Source organism: Acanthopagrus latus, chromosome 15 (genome assembly GCF_904848185.1).
Source record: "Acanthopagrus latus isolate v.2019 chromosome 15, fAcaLat1.1, whole genome shotgun sequence".
Classification (NCBI taxonomy): Eukaryota; Metazoa; Chordata; class Actinopteri; order Spariformes; family Sparidae; genus Acanthopagrus; species Acanthopagrus latus.
This window is the reverse complement of record NC_051053.1, coordinates 5,010,565-5,034,201: the sequence shown is the minus strand read 5'-3', so window position 1 is coordinate 5,034,201 and position 23,637 is coordinate 5,010,565. Positions and strand designations below refer to the sequence as shown.

Below are 23,637 nucleotides of genomic sequence, written 5' to 3'. Positions count from 1 at the left end.
ACTTCAAAGCCTCAGTGCATCAAAGACGAACCAGAAGCAGTGTGACTTTGCTCGCTTCCTTCTCCCGCTCCTCTCCTTTGACACCAGTGGAACATATTTTTAAAGTCTTACTTTCTTATCGGTGCGTCATGAGTAATGTGTAATGTATGTAAGTTACATGCTCGCGTGTTCACTGGGATTATCCGATATACGAATGCCTGCACTTAAAGCTGGGGGTCAGGCACAGTGCAAGTGAAGATGGTGAGAAATTATTCTTCAGGTTAAAGTAACGCAATGCAAGTATTTTACCTCAAAACAGTTGAAATTATTTTTTTTTTTGCATTTTTCTTGTTGCTAAAGAAACATGTAGCTGCAAAGAACTGTAGCCGCCATCAGCTGGTTAGCTCACTTAGCTGTGTAGCTGGCTGACTCTGACCAATACGTGACTTCAAGTGTTTACATGGCTTGCACAGGCGCAATGGGCTGCTGGGAGGAAGAGTTTCTCAGGCTCCAAGTGGGGAATGCTGGTAGGGAGCGGTGCCAGAATGAGCAGCAGAACCAGGCTTTACCAGCCAAAAGACCATCATTACAGAGACCATGAGACCGGAGAAGAGTTTGATGCATGCTGTCTGGACTCGAGACGGCGGTGTATAAAGCTGAAACCAGGTGTGAGAATCCAGCCGCCATAGCTCCGGCACGCGTTGGCTCTTAAACCCTCCCTACTTTCCAAGAAACGCATCGTTTCAAGATATTATTTTCTTTATTCTAAATGACTGCTTCTTCCATTTACTCTCCTGTCTTTTTAATCCCTTTGATAGATAGATAGATAGATAGATAGATAGATAGATAGATAGATAGATAGATAGATAGATAGAGTGTAGCCCAGTAGCTGGGGAGAGCTCCATCATGGGGGCGCTTAGATGAAGTATGAAAAGCATAAAACTGACAGAGGGGCTAAAGGGCTAGCCCATCACAGCCTCTGAAGACTGAACGGTGCCTTGGTGCTGTGATCCCGTTTTATTACTTTGCTGCCGCTGTATGTGTCTGTCTGGCACGTTGCATTCACAGTTATTCCCACAAGTGGCACATCACTGTGGCAACATCACATCTCCTATTCACAGGAATGAGCTTTGTGTCCTCTGTCGGTCTCTATTTTTATTACCTTCTCTCTGCCGCCCATCTCTGGGTGCTTCTGTCCTCCATATCACCAACAATGTATTTAGGGGATTCATTTGGAGGACATGTTGGATAATCATGTTGGAACAATTGGCTGGGAACCAGGAGAGTTGATTTAAGGCCACATTTGAGAGAATTTCCAATATTCGCCAGGCGAGGGTAGTACTGCATGATGGTGTGTTATTTTAAAGGATAGTGCTCAGTTGACAACATTATGAAAAAACGCTAACACAAACAGAACTGCAGGCTCTAACTCATGCTGTATTCATGTAGCGTGAGTAGCTAGTGATTGTCCCTAAACCATGATTCAGTGGGAGCTAACTGGGAGCTAAGCTTACATTTTGTCTGTGCTCTGAGCTTAGCATATTCTGCTGTCGTGCCAATTAGCTCAGCAGTATGTCAAACATTTTGTTGCTCCTGATGGTCTATTCAATTTTGTGCCCATTGATGATGCACTTCTTGAAATCAAAAATGAACCTAGAGGTCTCGGACCAACTTGCATTTCTGAATTGGTCCGCCAGGCTAGTGACCTGACCCTTGAGAATGGGAACAGGCCCTCAACAAGCACTTCTTACTGTTCTTGAACGCTTGTGATTACAGTTGTGGCCCCGGTTTCTTCCACAGGTTAACTCTTTGGAGTATGAACTAGTCTAAGTGACACTGAACTAGAAAAGGGACACAAACTAGATGAATATGAAAAATTCATTCTCACCTCATATTTTTCTCTTCTGCTTTTCGCGTGCTTCTATCATGAAAAAAAGGAGCGGCTGTCCAAATTATAGCGTGATCTTGGAATGAATTACGCAGAAAAATTCATGAGGTTTATGCTTTTGAATTATGTAGAGTTGCAACCCTCAAATGAGGTAACAAAGCCCTGCTCTGTTGTCAGGCAGCTTCCTGTTAAAGCCAGAAAGTAGAAAAGTAAAGACTTGTTGTTGAAGTCATTGTTCCAGACTGAATTAATGAACACATTGCAACAGCCCTTCCCCTGTTTGAAGTCAGGCATGTATATATATATATATATATATATATATATATATATATATATATATATATATATATATATATATACAGGTGCTTTATGTGGCATCTCAGTGGAGAGGTGGATTGTAGCGTCTGATATGAAACCTATGAAATCCTCAGTCTCAGGGGGAGCAGACGGGCTTCCGGGCAGCAGACAGCTGAACTTTTCACTGACAAGTGTGTTGGATATTGAATATTGATACGGGTGTCAGCGCTAGTCAACAGTCAATCACACCCGCAGACGATCATCAGAGGACAGGTGAGAGGCGGAGTTTGGCTTGATGTCTTCTTAATAAGGGTTGGGGCTCCGAAGACGAAAGGTTTATTACCTTGACCTCTTCTGCAAAAGTGTGAAATAAATTGGCCAGTTTCTTTGTTTGTTTCTTTGTGATCGCGAAATGAAAATGCAGTTATTGCGGACACATTCAACGCGTAGAGCTGTACGTGAAGCAGACTTTCTGTGACTGAGAAAGCAAAATCCTTTGCTTTCTTCCTCTGCTGGAGTTGGATTAGCTATCGTTTTGCTAGAGAGACTATTAATCATCTACTGAATGAATAGCTGCATGACTTAAGTGGAATTAACAATATATACCCCAAAAGGCGAAGGAACGGAAACCATTAGCAAATTACCCTTCTGTTCCTCTCCCCTGCCATATCTCCGAACTACAAAAGCTTACTGAGGGCCCGGTAAGTAGCAGCGAAATTGAATATTAAATATGTTGGCTTTGTTTTCAATAATGTACAGTATGAGAGGGTTCAACCCTTCACATCCAGCCATCTCCTTTGGTGAACGCTTTCAGCGTTTCGAGCGTGACACCTTCATCCCTCCTGCTGATGGGTGAAGGTATTAAAGACGCGTTAAGGTCAACGGTGGCAGGTTCCAGGCTTCCGCCCATCGTATTGACCGGGCCGGACAGCCGCGTGTAGGGCTTGATCTAATGTGGCAGAGAGCAAACAGCGGAGAGGTGCGCCGAGATGCTGCCGCTGCTCTCCGCTTTACACGTGGGCCTGCCAACAAACACGGAATACTAATACAGCTTTTCCGTCTCTCTGCGGATGCTAAGTCTCAGCTTTCACCTTGCTGCGAGCGAGCTCTCCGCCTTATCGGGAGCCACTGGATTGTTGGCGGGCGAAAAGTGGGCTCTGACGCCGATGATAAACTTCTCATTAACCTTCAGGAAATTAAAGAAACCTTGATTTAATTAGATAAAGATCATGTCACCGCTGCGTCTCCTCCCGAGATGAAACCTATGCGCCTGTGGAGGGGAGGGGAGGTTGGTTCTCTTGCTGATATAGAAGGGCGGTTGAGAAGAGAAAAAAACAAAAACAAAAAAAAACACAGGATGTGATGCAGCCGTATTGTTTTATCATCCAGACGGATCCATTTGCCTTATAAGAAAGGGAAGCTGAAGCTTATAACTCCGGCTTGGCTCTTCTCTCCTGGCAGCCAAATGCAGTCTGACATTTTTTGGAGATGGATGAAAGGTTCTGCTGAATTCTGCAATATGCATGAGACAAAGTAATTGCTCGGCATGCATTGTGATAGGAAATGGCGTTTGCGTGATCAAGTTTTGATGTTATTAACGATGGCAGTGGATGATTTATGCTATGATTAAAGGCCCATAATGGGATGGTGAGGCAGTGACCGGTGCCTGGACAACAGCGTAGTGACCTGAATACATTATGACCTGTAGAGCAGATGGAGAGTATGCCACTTTAGAGACGGCCTGTTGGTATTCACACAGTGGACTCTCCTTTCTCCTACTGTTGGTAGAGCGGTCATGTTTTATAGATCTGATGGGACGAGTGCGCCCGTGATGTAAATGTCAAGCCCGCTATTGCTTGATGTACCGCCGTTACATTGCTAACAAGACTGAGATTGAAAAATCGCGGAGCGAAAGTAAATCGGACAGAGGTGTTTGCAAATCACAGTGAATTGACAAACTGAGCAGAAATACCTCATGTGTATTAATCGTTTTATTTACTTGGATTATAATGATGATTAATATGATTCATTTCGAGCAGGATTTACACCTTCAACCTTCTATTCTCTCAGGCCATCCAAATGTTTGTTGAGGAGAATCGTTCTTTCTCAGTCTGTCCATTGAATGCCGCATCTTCTATTAAACTCCAATAAATACAGCCACTCACACACCAGGACAGTTATCTGCACATTTGTGTTTCATTCATTCATTCATTCATTCATTCATTCGTTCATTCATTCATACATTCATTCATTCGTGCATTCATCATTTATTCATGTCTTCTTCTTCTTCTCATTCTTCTTTTTCTTCCTACACCTCATAATGAAAATATGTTACAGGTAGGACTGTATTCTCTGCTTGTAGCCCTCTCAGTTAATGACTAGGCACCTCTTAACACTTGATTCATGTATTTATTTATTGAGTTTTCAGCTCCCCTGTTGATATAATGACTGCAGAGTCACAAGTCACAAATCAGCCATGGGGATATGGGTGTTGTTTTGACTCGGTAAGGCTCGGCATTAAAAGGGTATGGCTGATTGACCCAGAAAGGACCATAATCATACACCTCCCAAAACAACTGTTTCCTCCTCGCGCCACTAGAACGGGATGCGCTTCAGAAATAATAGGCAATGCATGCATGACCTAATCTGGCAAGGAGCTGCTTTCCTCCCAAAATAGTAACACTCCTGGCAAATTAGGGCAATGGGAACTTAGCGATGGGTACTTAAAGCTGTTAAATGAAAAGGAAAAACCTGTGTAGCTCGCCGCGGAGGTAGCAGTTTGCTCTGTTGGCAAATGATCAAGCATCAGTGATCTGTTTGTAAAGATTTTGACAGTTTCTGAGTGAAACAGATCAAGGTGGCTCAACCGCGACTGCTACAGCACATTTACTGCCCACAACAGGAGCTGGGGACACCTATGTCATCAGGTTGATGAGGTTTTTTTTTTTTTTTGGAAAGCTGGATTAGAGAGGAGACAATTGTCTGCTCGTTTTCATTTTTACATTACTTGCACATGAGGGCCCAAATACAATAAATGCAACAAGGGCACATCTATATTTGGAATTTTTTTTATCAGAATTGCATCCTCCACAGTCATGAATATAATATTTTTATTGTATGAGCGCTGCTTGTTATCTTTTCATTACATTTTTTCGGTCGGCCGTGATAAAACACTGCTTATTTCAATGTTTTCAGGCTGGGACAGTCAGCATAGATAAGGGACAAATACAGCTCCCTCTGACTGGGCTGCCAACTTCAGAAGCAAAAATGTGGAATCTTGCTTTATGCATTTTATTGTCTTTTCCTTCAGTAGTTAAAGCACTATCTGGGCCTTGGTGCAGGATGCTGTCCTTGTCATGTTCCGGTTGCAAGTCTGCAGACCTGCGATAATCTGCAGCAAAAAGCCACACTTTACCCAGAGTTCCGAAGTCTTGGGTGTAGAACCAAATATCAAGGTAAACTAACACTAACTAAAACAACTAAAACTTGTGTGAAACTGAAATGAAAATAAAAACTAGAGGGCACCCCATTAGCTCAGTGTGTAAGGAAGGTAAACGTATAATAAAAGCAAGGCTTTGGAAAGAAAAATGATACTGTATACATACATTACTAACTAAAGAAATAGAAAAGTAACTGGAAATTAGCATCAAGTTTAGTATTGCATGTTAGTACACAATAAGCATCCTATTCTGAACTTTTTAAAATCTAGCCCAACTGATACCCAACATATTATTTAAAAATGCCGTAAAACTAATAGAGCGACATTGATAATTTGTGGTTGGATTAATCGAAAACCATTCTGATAAACGGTAAATTAATTTCAGTCATTTTTGAGACAAAAAAGTCAAAATTCTCTGATTCCGGCTTCTTAAATTACAACATATGCTGGTTTATTTACTCCTCTGTGTCAAACGATCTGTTAGACGTCATCTAGCACTTTAGCAAATACTAACAATCAATACATTTTTGTGACATTTTATAGCTCAAATAATGAGTCGGCAAATACAGAAAATAATCTAGTTGCGGCCCCAAAAACTGAAAACTAGACTTCTCATAACTAATCTGAAACTAAACCTTTTTATACTGGAGCAGGCAAAGCCTTTCTGACAGTGAACTGAAACTAAACTGAACTGGAAACAAATTAAACATTTATCAAAATTAAACTAATGAATAATCCAAAACTGTCATAACTCTGTGACAGAGAGCCTCCACTGAACTCCCACAATAAATCTTTGATGTGGCTAGTTGAGTTAGCATCGCTTTAACAACATCGCTGGAAAATAATGTCGCCCTCTAGCAACGGTACATATGCATAAAGGGCAATTCCACGCAGTAGCAGGAAGCTTCCTGTAAAGCTCCATTCAATATTCTGCAGACACACCGCAGTTTTTTCAAAGGAAACCATATAAAGACTCATATGGTGGATGTCGTGTGGAGGACGGATATGATGGTTGAGCTGAATAATTTTCCCCTCCAACGCTATCAGCGCGCTTTCATGGGATGGTCACATGCATCGTCTCATCTCCCCCCCGCGCGGGCATAATCCCAGCGGGGGGGGTCCTCCCTTCTGTCTCCTGGACGCAAGCAAGCACGCACACACACGCAGAATATCGCGCGCACGCTCGCACACAAAGCGGCGAGGACACGTGCACACACGCGTACACGCTGTGGCATTTAAGCTCTCGCTGTGCCTTAAGGACATGGTCTAATATTCTCCATCCCTCCACTCCTCTTTCTCTTCAGCTGCTCTCTCTCTCTCTCTCTGTCGCTCTCATTCTATCTCTGCCACAAGCCATTTTCTGCCACCTCTTAAAGCTCCTCATGTCCCACGGGTGGGTGTGGGGGGGGGGCTATCTCTAAAATTCTCTCCTCCCCTCCATCTCCTGCCATCATCACCTTTCTATCTCCTCCCTCTTTGTCTCCTTCTCCGTCCTTTGCGAACATTCAAGGTCACCGTCACGGTCACGGCGTTGATCTCTTGGGAGGGCCGCCGTTAGACGCAGGAAGGGCGCAGAGGAAGGGAAGGGTGCCCTGCCCTTCAAGGTATCTGGAGCGTCCTGTACATCTTGCACCGTAACTCCACCTCAGTGAGGATGGTTTAATTCGGCAGTGACACATCCCTAATAATGCACACAGAGCTAAAAAAAAGAAAAAAAAGAAGGTATTTTCATGAATTAATGATGCCATAAAGAAACTTTTTTGGTGGAGCTTTTTCAGACAGGTTGTCGCGTCCTTCTGTAACAGATCCCCATGGGCCCCCTCTTCATCTCCCACTGACTGATGCTCATTTTAGGAGCTGTCATTCTGTCAGACCTGAGAGGCTTTCCTTCATGCCCACCCCCTCCCACCGTCTCCCCCCTTCAATCATTGTGTCTGTTGCCTAGGTGCGACGATATGAGTGTGCAGCTGTCCCACGAAGGCCACAAGGGTTAAATGGAGCCAATTTCAGGTGCAGGACCAATGGTTGTACTTTGATTTATGAGATTGAATTCCTTTACAGAGATAAATAAACAAGTAAATAAATAAAAATCATTGTGTTTGCGTGTGTGTGTGAGAGAGATTGCATAGGATGGGGGAGATCTGTCAGTTATTTATAATAATTCCTTGGAATTAAGTTATATAAGATGAGATAATGCCCTGTGCACTGTCTATAAAACTTGATATGATTGTAGGTTACAGTTGGTTTCATTAAACTGATAAATCGATTAATACCCAGACAAAACCAGATGGACTTTATATCATGCTTTAAACATTAAGAAAATGAATTACACCAGGGCAGCAACTACTGATTATTCAACTATTAAGATAAAATAAGATGTTTCTTTATTGATCTGCCAAGGGAGAATTTCACAGGTAACACAGCAGTACAGAGGTAAGTAGCAGCACAGTAGTAAGTCTCAAATAACAGAGACAACAATAAAGAGATATTGTAAAGAATAAAATAACAATTTGAATAGAAAAAATATATTAAAAACTATTAAAATAAGATAAACATACTATATACAGTAACTGTATATGCAGTATATTATAAATATGCATGTGCAATGTGCAGGGTTCCTGAGATACTAATTATTGATTAATCTGATTAATCTACATTTTTTTTTTTTAATCAATATAAAAGCAGCTTAAAAGCGATGCATTTCAACTGGTTGTTCTGTACACACACGCCACACATCTAGCAAATTTAGTTTCATAATAAGTTCTATATGTGTGACCCTTTACAGTCATTCTTGTTAGCGGAGTGTAGCTCTGCTCGTTTTGTCTCGTCGGCACCTGTCCCGTTGGCGATGTCGGCGTTCATTTTAAGCTGAGTCAGCGCCCTAAAAGGTGTTACATTTCACACCGTGTTTGTATTTTTCACACGTCAAATTCAGGCAGCGTCCCAGTAGTAATGCCTTTCAAGTTTTGCAGTGTCGGCTTCAAATAAATGAGAAGCACCGTCTTTGTTACGGGCAGACAAAATGCTGATAGAATCGGGACTCTCTCTGTCAATCTCCCTCCGTCAAACCAGAGTCGTGCCCTGTTGCCTTGACGCCAGATCAGCCCCTCTCACCTTAAAGAGGAAAGTCCTCCGCCAGGCGCCACCTGTCGTGGCTGACAGGCGCGAGAGGAAAGCGACAGGGAGTTCCTCCGCGGGGCCCCTGGGGAAGTGGCTCCTGTAGTGCTCCAAACATTGTCATGTCAGCAACAGTATTGAATATGGAAAATCTGATGTCACCAATGAGTCTGTAGCCTGCCAGATTTACTAGTGTGGCACCAGAAGCTAGGAAATCTCACAGTCCTCTTCACTTTTCTGGACCCAAGGCCGCCGTCTGTTATATCGTCACATCATCTGTAACTGAAGTAGGAAGACATCCCCCTTGAAAATGTTAACCTCTGCACCTTTTGATTCGTTTCTCTTTAGTTGTATAAGTTAACCTCTTTGCAAAGCATACCTTAAGCGCACGCTGAATAACGAGAATTGTGGCCGAATGATAAAGATGATTCTTGAAGGACAGGCGGGTTATCGTTCTTCTGCCAATCCTCCGTTCCCCCCCCAGAGACAGTCACCGAATGACCTTGGACGTTAACACAAAGGGAGCTGTCTGTGGGAGGAGAAGCAGAGAGGCAGAATCTGCTGAGGCTTATTTCCCCTCCTCCTCCTCGCCACCAGACAAATCAGATATCAAAACTCTACTGCCTTTCTTTTCCTAAAAATAGGTATGTTAAGCAGCGGCTGAAAGCAGATAAAGGCTCGTTTAAGTGTCCTGCGTTCTTAAAATACTACAGTGGTGCTGATTGCAGACATTTCATAAAAGAGCACTGGCTTGTCTCTTGCATCTTATATGGCCTTCGTTCTTTTTTTGGTCTCCCCCTCTTCCCCATTAGACGTCACTAAAATTGAGTGTGACCGGGAGTCTGCAGTGAATTGGGATGATGAAAACAGCTCCGACACACACCAGCGCACAACTTACTCAGGCTTCAGCTTGTATCCTGCCTGTTTTTGCTCCTCCGCACCTCTCATAATTCATGAGTTTGCATATTTGAAGTTCGGGGTATAATTGGCCCCGTTCTGTTGACGGCCAGCCATGCCAGACCCCGTTGTGCTCGGCTCATCTGTTTTTGCTTATAGAGATGGGGCCATTTCAGCGCTTGACGCCGTAACTAGGAGAGTGTGATTGTAACGGAGTGCAATTAGTATACGTGTCACTGGAAAGTCTGCTTAGGGGCGAGGTGTCAGCAGACTGAGCCTCAGACAGTCTGAAGCGGACTTTCCAGTAGTTTGATAGTCTCCGACTGGATTGTCTTTGGTGAAGGTCGTCTCAGAACAGAATCTCTAAAATCTAAAAAAAAAAAAGAAAAAAAGAAATAAAAACGTATATATGTCTTCTGTCAACAACGTATATCTGTTATTCTTTGTCCTTTGTTCATGTTCTGAAAGCAAAAACAGTGGGGCTCCTTTTATAATTAATTACCATCGACTTTACAGAGCTGTCCACGTTTGGTAATTCATGGCCGACCGCAGAGAATGCGCTGGTATCATTTGGTATGCCTGCGCTAGATCTGTTCGCCCCCACTCGGAACCGGCAGTCCGGGTTGCGTTATGCAGCGTGTGAGCAGAATACCGAGTGTGCTCTCCTCTTTTCTGACAGGATGTCAGATCATACCCACACCTGCGTGGCCGTCTAGAGGCCCCTGCTATTTGAGGCGGAAAGGGGAGACCGTGATGTGTACTGATGTATGGATGTATGCCATCAAAGTTTCATGTAGGCGTCATTTGTTGACACTCGCCCAGCGAGAGGCTCACACTCTCACCCCCGTGCAGCGACATGTGATTCCGCTTCCCTTCGTGTCTGAAATCCGCATCGGGGCGAGACACATGTGTGATGGTGTAGGAGTGTTTGTTGTGAACGCAAACGCTTGTAGTGGAGGCAAATGTTTGCTCCGCAGTGCACACATTGTGACAATTTGCTGAGTGAGGGAATGCGATAGAGTTGCATCTATTTCAAACACGAGAATTGAAATTCTGTGGCTGAATTCTGTATGGGATATGAATGAATATGCTTAAGCTCTTGCTGTTTGTTTGAGACTTGCTATGAAAGGCAGATGTATAGAGTTATGGATTAAAGCCAAAGGAAAAGCAGAAACAGCGCACTGGTTTGGCCAGAGCTTTCCTTGGCTGCGGGCCTCTGAAATCCTTTCTGGCCGATGCATCAATCGGACATTTTGGAGCTCCTCTTTCTGGCTAACCTAGAGCCAGGCCGGATTAATGAACAAGCTTATCCTGATGCCACACAGTACTGACGGGCATTCTTGACTCCCCGGCGAGGATTCCCGCTCATGTAATCTTGGGGAACCCATTAGGATTCTTAGAAAGTTTTTTTTTTTTTTTTTTTTTTTTTTTTTTTTCCAGTGTTTGACAGAAAGAAAAACAGAGATGTTGTAAATCCAGATTTCTGCTCCCTTCTCACCTAACTATAATACCCGCAAGGATATTTGTTTTCTTGCCTTTGATGTAGACCTCTAGCAGCTCTGTAATAATAGCATGCAAATCAGCTCACAACTCAGCTGCCTCATTAGCCCCAGGCTTCGGATTTTCTTAATATTTTGCTCAAGTGGATTTTTATTTTATTTTATAAATGAACTAAAATAGATTCAGATTAAAAGTTCCAATTTCTCTCCATAATCTGTGAGCCATGGCTTTATGGAGATATGAGAGTATGCCCAGTCTCATGGCAGAGTATGTAATAGACCAGCTGATCCACTAGAGGAAACAGTGTTATGTTTCCCCCTAGGCAGAAAAAGTGTATTAACGTATGATGTGTAGTACCGAATGTAGTGTAAACTGCTAGAAAGTCTGCACAGGGAGGAGAACGGGATGCAAGAATAGGACAAACACGGAAGTCTGACCATGCAGAACAGGGTTTGTGTCTCATGTGAATCCAGAACCACCCAGCAAACTTTATTTTGAAAGCAACTACAATGAATAATGTGTCTGTCCTTTCCAAAACCATTGCAAATCACTGTTACTTTTACCATTCATCACACACACACAAAAAAACAAAAAAAAAAACAAAGCAAAAAAACCCACACTCAACAAGAACACGAATGCAACACTTTCGTCTTTGCTTCCATTATTATTTCACTGCTGTGCCTTGGACTGGTCACAACCCAAGGACTCCCTCAGATATTTAGTTTTGCTCACTAACACGGATTTAAACATATTTGTTCTAAAAATGTTTACTTGTACATAAAAGAAAGTTTTGATCCTTTACAGCAACTCATGAAAAAGGAAAAACCAAAACTGTTGCATTTATATTGCAAAATGATATAATGATTTATATTATCATGTGGCAATGGTATGCTCAAAATTTGATTTGTCTCAAAAGCATGGGAGAGGGTAATGGAAAGATCATGGCTAGGGTTCAAATGACTGCTTAGTGGATGTTAAAAGACTATCTTGATTGTGGTCAGATGACTACACTGTTAAGGGATATTATTACATTGGTCACCATGGTTACAATTACAATTAGTTGGTTAAGGGACTGAAATATACAGCACCCTTCTGGGTCAGCATACCCCCCATCCACCCTGACTTCTTCCCTACGTGTAGTGTTTTGTTGCTATATCATGACATCACAGGACTTCCTCCTGTTAGCCATAACTACACCTGCTAGCCAAGTTTTGTCTGGCATTTCATTTACTGAAATTTTACATTTTTACATTGAAATTTACATTTAGGGCATTTAGCAGACATTTTTGTCCAAAGCGACTTACGGTAATTCATACGCACATTCACACACTGACGCCATGCAAGTTGCTGACCAGCACATGAGGAGCAGTTTGGGTTCAGTCTCTTGCCCAAGGACGCTTCGACATGCCGCCTAGGGAAATGGAACCAGCGGCCTTCTGATAACAATACGCTGGATCCACCCCAGAGCCACACTTTGCTCCACAAACCCCCTCCAGTTTGCTTAAATCAGCAAAAAGCCAGACAGAAACTTCTGGTTCTCACAAATAAATTTTGTTTTGTCAAATTATTGCGCCGCTATTGATTGCGCCGCTGTTTCTGTAAGTACGTGAGAGCTGTACACTCGCACCCGTGGACCCGTTATCCTCAGAATATTTATCCTGTTGGATATTTATGCACAGCACTTTGTCCCAGCTGTGGCTGTTTAAAGTGCTTTATAAATAAAGTTGAGTTGAGTTGAGTTGAGTTGGACACATTTATCCCACACAGCCGCTGTTGTGTAGAGTTTTGCCTCCAGATATTATAACTGTAATAAATACATGAGTCTAAGTAGACCGTAGAGTGTTTTATTATTCATTACAGTGTCAGAGAGGTATTACTTTGACTTTATGAGGTTGTTGTTTGCCATAGTGTTGCACTTGACTGCATGCGTTTCTAATATCGTGTTTGTAAATGGTGCTGTGCGAAATGTTTGAAAGACCTTTCGACTTAATCCGCTCCGGTTCAACACCAGTGCCACTGACAGGTTTACACGATAAGTGCATGTATCAAAATTGGTGTGTCTTCGCTGCACACCACCAAAAAGAAAAGTCGTCTTGATGACTTTGAACTGAAATGCCTTAGAGATTCTCCTGACCTGGGCAGGTGGCCTTAATGCGAAGCGATTATTCCATACGTCGTCGGCTCTCATCACGCGCCTGTGAGACTCGGCTCTCTCTCCCCGTCACGGAGTGCACCTAAAGGACAGAGGAAGTCATTAGATAGGGTCCCTGCTGGTGGAGGAAGTCGTTTTCGGGGCACTTCATAATATCCCTTTCATGGGCGAGCTGCGATGAGCTCTCAGAATTCTTCCAACTGCCAAATAAACCGAGAGCGTCGGACTCACGCGTGTGTTTATTCATGCCAGTTAGTATTATTATGTGCGAACAGTTCTGATGGTGTCATGTGAGAGCTGCCACCTCTTGCCCACTTGCAGTACTGGAACCTGAAACCTGCATGCTTTGAAGTGCACACACACAGACACACACGCGATTTTTGGCTGCCCTCTTTTACACGTCCAGTCTTTCAGTGTGCCTGCTAAAGTGCACCTCGGAAAACATCTGACAGATTTAGCTTTGCACTTCAAATATAGAAGGGGATACACCAATGAAAACCTACACGGCTATTAAAGAGAAAACATAGACATCACGTCCGAATGCTGCTCCTCTGACATGACGCCGACATATTCCAGTTTGTTGTCTAACGACATTGACTCACCCGTGCCACCTCTTCACATGTGAATCGTGAAATTTCGACAGCCTCATTGGGTAGGTTACAACCATTACAGCTGCTGCAACAGCTAGACTAAGCAATCCTTCTCCTGCTGCTGGGTTTCTCTTTTTAATTTCTCACTTTCTTCCGTAAGGGAATGCCCCTCTGACATTATCACTGCAGATGTAGGTTTCCCCTGCGTGCTATTACATTGCTCCTGATTCGCGGTGGCGGTTGCTCGGTTGGTTGTCTTTGGTAGACTGTGGGTTTGAGGTCGACGGCTAGGCCTCGCAGACGTTGTGTGAGAGAGGGAGAGAGGGCTGGGGGATGGGTTGGACCGGCATTCACAGTCGAATAACTGGGTCAGTTTAAGACGATGATGCTTCTTATCTCCTCAGCTCATCGCTGGGTGTTTCACCGTTCGCTGCTCAGCTTTTTTAGCCATACTTCTCTCCGGCCTTTTCTCCAGGCCTCCCTTTTTGCTTTTCTCTTCCTCAGCCCTTCTGACCCGGCTACATAGAAGCACCAACTAGCTCCAAGGAAATGTCAGTGTGCATGCATCTATATGTACTGTGTACACATGCACACATGCATTTAAGTGCTATGCTTAAAATTGTGCTTTGAGGGGGTTACAGTGCAGTGGAATCTTTCTGCATTAGGGCTGAACAATATATCAATATTATGTCTTTATCATGATATGAGACTATTTATCGTATTGTGTTTTGGATATTTGTTATATTGTGATATGGCATACGTGTTGTCTTTTCCTGCTTTTAAAGGCAACATTACAGTAAACAGACATTTCATGAACTTCTGCTCACTGTCCTACCTGGTGAAATTAATGTATCAATATAATGGCCGATATTCCTATGTGCGCAGAATGTACAAACTGTACATAAACGCATATTTTTTGTAATGATCCCTCAATGTAGCAACTTCATGGCAGAATACTTTAAGTTTAACTTTATTGTCCAAAATGACATCAGCTCCCCAACACAATCAACTGAACTGGAAATGTGATAATTATACGTTACCACAAGTATGACGTTTTCCTATCTGTGATAGGCCAGTAATATACATATACAGTAACATTGGCTGTCCAGTTTATCTGTCAGGCTCTACTTTTTTTCACATATGCCGTAGTGCGCTCCAACATCTGTCAACACCTGTGCTGTGTATAATCGGTACCCCATTAACGATCGGCTGCTGATCTCCAGTGTTCACCTCGAACTGGAAATTTTACTAGCTCACTATCAGCAAACCATGCCATCTCGTGGGAAAAATGCACATGTTAATTTCCTGTAGAGTCAATTTGTATCAGATAGCCCGCTCCGGTCAACTGCTCCCCTTCCTTTTCAGACCAATCGAGAGCTTCTCATTCAAAAAGCCTGACGTTATCATCTAGATCCAGCTTGAGCCTCCCCCCCCCGCCCCAATCTCTTTTGTGTGGAGCATCATTGATGTCTTCGGCTTGTAAGCTTATTCCAGCCCCGGACGACTCTGTGGCCAGGATTGCCATCGTCCTCCATTCAAGCAGCAAAACCATTAAAAATGCAAGGGTATGGGGGTGTTTACTTAATATCTCAGTAACAATGCATTGAATCAATCCAAGGGACCATCACATGAAAGTAATCAAGCTCCCATCATCAATAATGAATGGCACAATCAGCAGGGACAGTGGGCTCCTATTGTGAGAAGGCTGAATGGGAGAAAAGATCGCAGGGGAGGAAGTATTGTGCTCCGCTACGTTGGTCAGCTGTTGCAGAGATGATGATTATGGTGACAATGGTGATGATGATGGCGACGTGAGTGTTTGCAAGAGCAGTTTGCTGGAGGGTGTTATTGTGACACATGTCAGCATTTTTCCAGGCATGTGAGACGAAAGGAACTGACATTTACTTTTAATGACTAATCCAAGGTCCTTATTTTTTCTCACTGAATTTGAAAGCTTCGGTTTTTGTCTATGTTGTGCTGCACTGTTCTCTCTGGCACTGGGGTATCGAGAGGCTGCGATGCATTACGTGTGAGTGTTAACGCACCGCCCGGTATCGCCATGTTGATGTTGTTTCTGGAACATCGTGGTTGATGTTGCTCCAGGACCGCCATTGCAACCGGCCGACAAGTTTTCATGATGTGCCAAGGCTTCAAAACACTGGGCGAAAGATCGGACAAAAATATGCCCATCGGTTATATTCTTTTCCTTTTCTGATTAATGTTGCAAAAGGAACATCTTTTCCTCGACATAACCAAGTATTTATGCTGCATAAACTTAACAAATCTGTAAAAAAAAAAAAAAAGTGGTGTTGGGCTGAGAAACTGCCAGTTTCTACATGATGTTGCTTACATTATTTGATATTTGGGGCTTTTTTGATTCCATAACATGTGTCTTCATTTGAGTCTAGTGGAAAGAAAACCGAAATTCCAAAAAAGAAAATGCATGTAGGCATTTATTTTTTAGTTCAGAATTATGAAATATGAAAATGAATGCACATTTATTACGCAGTGCCTTATTTCTATGTTTTACACTAGTAATACTAAAGATAATAGTCTTGGTGAAAGTTTAATGCTGATATCTAGCAGTTACCCTTGATGTTACCCTTAATCTGTAGCCTCTTATGTATTAATACACCAGGTTAAATAACTTGCTTGGTGGATCAGCTGTTGCTGCTAGTTCCCTTACCTTACTTCACCTTACCGGTCATATATAGTCATTGAAACACTATACAGACCACAGTCCAGCAGGGTCACAGTCTCACACAATGCAGCGTACTACATAAGGAGTGCATGTCAACACCTGATGACTGTGGTCGTCCCCAGCACCTCCTCTCTCAACACTCCACACATACACACACCGTGTGCGTACAGATGTGTGTCCTCTCTCTGCTTCCTATGAGTGTGCTGGCTTCTCATCTCAGTGGGCTTCATCTGCTGACCTGAGGGGTTAGCATTCATTATTCAGCGCTTGCTTTTAGAAAAAAAATGCCCAATGTTCTGAAACCTACAGGACGCAAGTGGTTGTTTAATTACAGATACTGTGTTGCCTATTGTGTCCACTCCAGCCGACCATTAGAGTTTGTTTCCCGCAGAGAGCACTAATGAGCAGAGTTGAAGACTTTTGCCGCTCTTTGCAATAAAAATAATGTCTCTTTTGTTTGTGCTTTTCTCTCCTCAGGTGGTGTTAGTGTTTGCGCTCAGCATCGGGGCCCTTGGGATATACTTTATAGACTCCTCAGAGTGAGTATCAATTTCATAACATGTCTTCTGAAGTTACTTTATGTTTCACACACGCTTCAGCCGCTGTACTGTTTATGAAATAAAGACAAAGCGAACTTTGCGTGTGTTGATTGCATGCATGTACATTGGCCTACATACTGTATCTGAATGATACATCCTCACATTTCTACACGCTGCAGTCTCTGAAATGCAAATGCACATATTCACACCCCCACACAAGTACTCCCAAGCAGTGATGCACACACATACAGTACACGCACACATGCGTGCGCGCACACACACACATACACGCACACACATCTGCATCTGAAGATTTTTCAATGGGAGACCTGTCAGTTTCCATGGTAACAGGAGACAGGCAGATACGTACAGTATGTGTTGGGGAGCTTGTGTGTGTGTGTGTGTGTGTGTGTGTGTGTATTGTCAGTTTATGCGTATCCCTGGCTGGCAGTCACCCAGAGACAGATTGCAGGCCTGGCATCTCTCCGATCACCACTGCAGCTACTTTCACACCATCCAGACCCAAACTGTACTTTTTAAAGGGATAGTTTGGGGTTATTTGAATTTTTCCTCGCCTCATTAGGTTTGACAAATAGTCCCACAGTCAGAGCACGGTGGCAGAATGCTGAATTATCAGGTAAAAATGCACAGCAGCTGAAAACAGTTCACTCTGCCTCATCACTTTGATTGGTGGTGTGATATGGGAACGCATCCATGCATAGTGTAGCATTAAGCAACAAATCATTCAACAAACAAAAAGGTTTTTGGCATGTAATTGGAAATACAGAAGATTAATATATCAACATTATATTGTTAACATGATAGGAGCCTATACATATCATCTTAGATTCTATATATTACTAAATCCTGATATGGCATTAAGTCTAGTCTTGTTCTGTGTTAAAGACTGTGTTAAAGCGAAGTGATGACATTTTCTGAACTTACCAGAGTGTTCTCTTACTTTACACACTCAGTCAACATGTACACAAAGTTACTTATCAGAAATCTCATTGTGTAATCATTATGTGAAAATACCAATAGTGAGCCCTACAGTATTGACAAAATCATATTGTAAGGATGACAAAATATTGTCAGAATATCCAGAATGTCCAAAACAACAAAACCCAGACCTAGCATTTATTTAGTGCTTTTGAGGAGATTTCAAATTATTTAGATATATTGTATATTGCAATAAAGCCTAAGAATATTATTGTATTATTGTTGTCTGGTTTTGCTGCTGCTGTCCCCAACACTGGCTGATGTTTTGCAAGAAAAAATCCGAACACAGCAGTCAGATGAATCTTCCCCGGGCTGATTTAATTTAAGGTGCTACTTTGCACTGTTCGTGTGTGCTGAGGGCAATTCTGCACCTCCTGACTTCAGTAAGCCGAAGCTTCTCTTGTCGACATCTCCCTTTCATTTTCACAGCACTGTGCCTCAGAGTGCACTGATTCTGATTAAAGCAGGGAAGGCAATTTATTGTATTGTTTCCAATTATGCAAAAGTTGTTAAAAGTGCCTCTGGCAATGAAATCACCGAGGATGTGTCACAATGCCCTACACACAGACTCTGTGTACATCTGACTGCATTTTGCAGCATTTCATGCACCGTTTATTCTCCAAAATAAAGCCTCAAATCTTTGATGTACTGCCTGCGGTTACGGAGTGTTGATTGGAAAGAGACCATAACAAATTGACCATAAAACTGTATGATACTTTTTCATCATATGTTGTTCCTCGGTTGGCTGTTGTTCAGCATGTTACCACTTTGTAATGGCTAGCTCCCCGCGGTTTGTTTTCACTTTGATACAATGTCTTTGAACTTTGAAATTGTGCTCCTGAGGCAACCGAGAGTCTAAAACGGGGTTGTAGGTGTAACATTCTCTAAATAAGTAAATCTAAAATGCAATCCAACTTCCACAGTCTTATCTCAGCAGCAGTGGGAAATTATTCCTGGCTTGAATCCAGTCACCCATTTGTACCTGAAGATAAAAAAAAACAACCTTTACTTCCATCCCGCGTCGCTTTCTCTCATTATTTGTTCCTCTATCGCTCTGAGCTTGTTTCCGTCTCTGACACGGTTTCATTAGAAAAAGGGAATCAAGAGACAAATGATATGTTTCCTATAACACTCAGGTGGTGACTAGGGATGCAGAGTTATGTCCTGAAACACTCAATGGTCATGTAAATCAATAATAATAATAATAATAATAATAATAATAATAATAATAATAATAATAATAATAATAATAATAATAATAATAATAATAATAATCAATGAATGACTCAAATGTTGCTACAAAGAATGGCTGGGGTGCAGGCACTAGGCACTTATTGCAGTTAGTGTGAACTTAAACCTGCAATATGTCATCAATGAAAATGATATCAGGTTACAATGCATGCAGATTATATCTAGAATGACTCTGATGTCATCAACAAGCCAACCCTAGACTATTCAGTTAGAAACAGACCTGGGCCTGATTCTTAAAATCCAGGAACTCTTGTTGGGCCAGGCATTTTCTGCAGCCTGTTTACCACAATTTTACCTTTTTCAGGGTTTACATTTTCAGTCCAGCATTTGTTGCTTACTGGCTGACTGCCAATAGTCAGATGTTTGAAAAGTTGCTAAGCATGGTTGGAACTGCATCACACGTGGATAATGTTGATTTGGGGAGGTGGCTCACTCATTAGCAGTGGTGGAAAAAATGAAAATGACTCAATCACAAGAAAAACTACTGATATTAAAATGATACTTAACATTCCGCAGACTTAGTTAAATTGTTTTACCATTAATGTTAAAAATAGCAATAGCAGCAGTCGCTCAAAGGGGTTTCTGTTTCATCAGTCTAGATTTCTCCCAGCTCCTGCCCTGTTTCTGCTCAGCCGTCATGGCCACCGATCCAAGTTTTGTGTTTTTTGTCTGTATGTGAGAGTCCGTCTGTGATCTCATAGCTTTACTGACGACAAAAATGCAGATGAAAAATTGAGATATTAACCCAAGTCGCACCATGTTCTCAATTATGAATTTAAAAGTAACTAAGTACTATAGATTAGATGGTGTTCGGCATACTTAAGTATGAGTGATATTATAGACTTGGGGAAAAAAAACACGGACCCACTTCATTGTAGTCATTTCAGTAAATGTCACCATCAAAAATGTTAATGTCTTCTGGATGCACTCTGGTGAAGTATGTAGAATAAGGAGTGTACAGTGACTTATATGTACAACAAGCATATACTGTATGTGTAAGACACACATGGTCATACAATATACACTGGTGTATATATGCGTATGTCATCAAATATGAGATGTATGTACGCTGGGCCACTCAGAGCTTGCGTCTGGGCAGGATGTGGCCTGCGGTCTGCACACTGAATAGGCCGGGGTTAACCTGACACTTAAGCTTGCTTCCTTGACAGATACGCAAACGTCAGTAAACAATCTACGAAACAACAAACGAGGACGGTTGAAAGCGTGACGTTCGCCGGGCCATAATATCAAACCCTCTGGGCAAAAAAAAAAAAAAAAAAAAAGGGAGAAAGGTTAATAACCGTGTTTTGCTTTCCTGCAGAGCTGTAGCTCCTCTCACAGTAATGTTTCCCCATCACATCTCGTAGGTTACAGTGCACTTTTTTTTTTTTTTTTTTAAGTGTATTTCTGTGTGAGTCTGCTTCCCTGAGGCATTGCCCTGCACTCTCTCTGCTCCCATTAAGCTAAAGCTCTCTCCACCCTCATCATCGTGATTAGCTCAAGCTTGTCACTTGAGTGTGCACATCCTCTCTGGGGGACTACTGATCAACCCAGAGCAGGTTCAGCCAACTCGAGGGGGCTTTAACATCCTAGACAGGGCCGGGCTTGTGTTATAGCCATACTTTCACCACGGCAGCTGGAGCCTCTTATGTGCTTTACGCCCGCTGTTACATGTCACAGAGCCGACCTGACACTGGATCTGCCTAATCTGCAGATTGAGAAGAAAAAAAGCTATTTTTGTCCCTGCCACAATCTGTTTGATGTAATATCCAATGGTCTAATAGTTGCCAGCCTCAAAATAATCAAACACGTGTCACGCTGGTCATCAGGGACAAACGGTTCCCGGCTATTAGAGTGAGGATCTAGCCGTCACAAGTAAACAGCACCATATTCTAACAACAAGCATAGGGTTGGAAAATGATTTTTTTTTTACTTCAAATTTGCATTTATGTCTCCAAAAAATAGTCTCTGCAAGGACACAAACATTGACACAAACCCCTCCTCTGATTATCACCTCATGTGTGGGACTCCATGTGCATTCACTGCATGCGAGAACGAACAGACTCACGTCCATACCCTCCCGCTCAAATGATGAAAACGCTCTAAAGATGACCTTCTCTCCATCCAGCTTCCTCGCCACTAAATGTTAATGACTGAGGAAATCGATGGGCTGAGATTTATAGTTCACCCTTTTAATGGCAGTAATTACTCTACCAAACATTGAGGGATACAGCCTCATGAACTATTTAGGCTCTGTGGTTCACCCCCCCCCCCCCACTTCTCTTCAGACTGCCATTTTGGCCATCGGATGGAGTGAACTTCATTCTGAAATCGTCTGTGAAAAAGGCAAAAGTTATAGGAAGGATTACAGCCCGGTCCCTGTGGTAACAGCGGAAAAGAGGCATGTGGTGGAATAAGTGCATGTGGTGCCGGACCTTGGGAGGCTGAGAGATGCACCATGGGCTTTTACGTCTACTCCTGTGAAGCGGGGTAGCCCCTTGGGGGCAAGGACAAAGACACGACACGGCACACACACCATGGGTAAAAATGCCGAAGAAAGCGTACTTTATTCACATACTACTTTTCTGGTGGCCAGGCTCCAGTCTCCTAGGAGCTGTTTTTGTTTCTAGCGTTCTGACAGGTGGGGCTTTCCTATTCCCGTGTTGGCTAATATCCCGCAGTAAAGATCCGCAGGAGAAAAAACAAACAAAAAACGCGGCAAAGCCTTGTGTGGAAGCAGGTAGACAGATTTTGAAAGGAGGGAATTGTTAATTGGCTGCCCTCCCAGTTGAGCACAGAGATTACTAGTCATTGACTTGGCAAGAGGACTGCTTTTTTTTTTTTTTTTTTTTTTTAATGAATGGGAACGAATATGAGAATGACCGTCCATCTGTTTGTGCTGCCAAAGTGGTTGTTTACCACCAGTTCTGCGCAACGCATAATCATAATAATAATAATAATAATAATGCACGAAAAGACAGCGCCTTCTCTGTTCCTCTGCAGCAGACCTCACTTGCCAAACCGATGCTATTTTGGTGATATTTTCAATGAGGAGGATACTGCGTCCTCTCCCGCCCACATCTTGAATCTGCTTTAATACCTTGGCTCATCCCTCATCCTTCATCCCTTCTTTTCCCCTCCTCTGTGCGCCCGTGAAACAAATCGAGAGGAATGTAGGACAGAGTCTCTGCGGGCTACTCTTAAAGGGATGCCCTTGTTCCTGCTCCACTTCCGCTTCTATTTCGCTCCTCTCTCTCGATCCCTCTCCGCCGCACGCACCCGCACGATCGTGTGCGCACACTTGCACAGTCACGTCGACCCGCACAAGGGCACACAAACACGATTTCGTCTCTAAAAGGAGTCACAAGCAGCGGCCTGTGCCTGTAACTCTATCATTAGCGTGCGATCAATGTCGGCACCGAAAAAAAGAAAAGAAGCAGAGCCTAATGACTAATTAATGGGGTAAGGTGAGAAATATGGCTGAGCGGTGAGACAAGCTCGGCAGACAGTGTGGCGATGCGGGGTAACCTATGAGGGCGTCTCCTTCTTGGGGTGTTAGGTCTGGACGGGGCACCTGAGTCTCCGCCCGGAACGGAGACGACCTTATTCTTAGTCGACACCATCCCCAAGCGGCTTCAGACTTAAATCCACAAAACCGTGGCAGGAAGAAATGACTCATTTGAAAATCAAACACCCAGAAATCTATTAAAATCCGCCCCATCATTTTCTTTTCCACACACTTTTAGGAGGATTTTTAATATCGGCATTTGCTCTGATAAAAGACGGAATATGAAATGTCAACATTCCACTCATAGATAATGAGCTTTTGTGAGTGTTATGGAACATCGCAGTTCTCTGTGTATAGACTGCAAAAAAAAAAAAAAAAAAAAAAAAAAGCTTTTTAAATTTGCTTTTGATTTCCGAGCACGAGCTGAGGACGACTCCAACAGCAGCCCTTTGGAGTCGTGCTTAGCTCGCATGTGGTGAGGCTGAACTAGTGAATTAGTGCGATGGTATAACATGTTAACCCTGAAGTATTATTCTAACAAGAGTGAAATTACCCCCGCCTGTCACTCCGCCTGGGAACATGCAGATTCCAGCGACTGAAGCCTAATGAAAGAAATTACCGGAGAGATTAGCGTCTGCAATTTATTTATTTATTTATTTATTTTTCTGGTGTCAGGGCACACTGACTGCTCCGGCCCCTTTTGTTTATCAAAGTCACCATGGCGATATAAAGGCCATTTGCTGTTGCGGTTGCCTGATATCCCTCAATGCTGAGCGGAAG

The 23,637-nt window shown here is 42.9% G+C and overlaps 1 protein-coding gene across 23 annotated transcripts in view; it reads left to right on the top strand.

The window, feature by feature from the left end:
* Positions 1-23,637, top strand: part of kcnma1a (potassium large conductance calcium-activated channel, subfamily M, alpha member 1a) — a 152,520-nt gene that overhangs the window by 52,492 nt on the left and 76,391 nt on the right. For all 23 annotated transcript variants that reach the window (XM_037122883.1, XM_037122881.1, XM_037122882.1 and 20 more), the window contains exon 3: positions 17,038-17,099. In XM_037122883.1, coding sequence (XP_036978778.1) covers positions 17,038-17,099 — 62 coding nt within the window. The remainder of the gene's footprint in view (positions 1-17,037; positions 17,100-23,637) is intronic.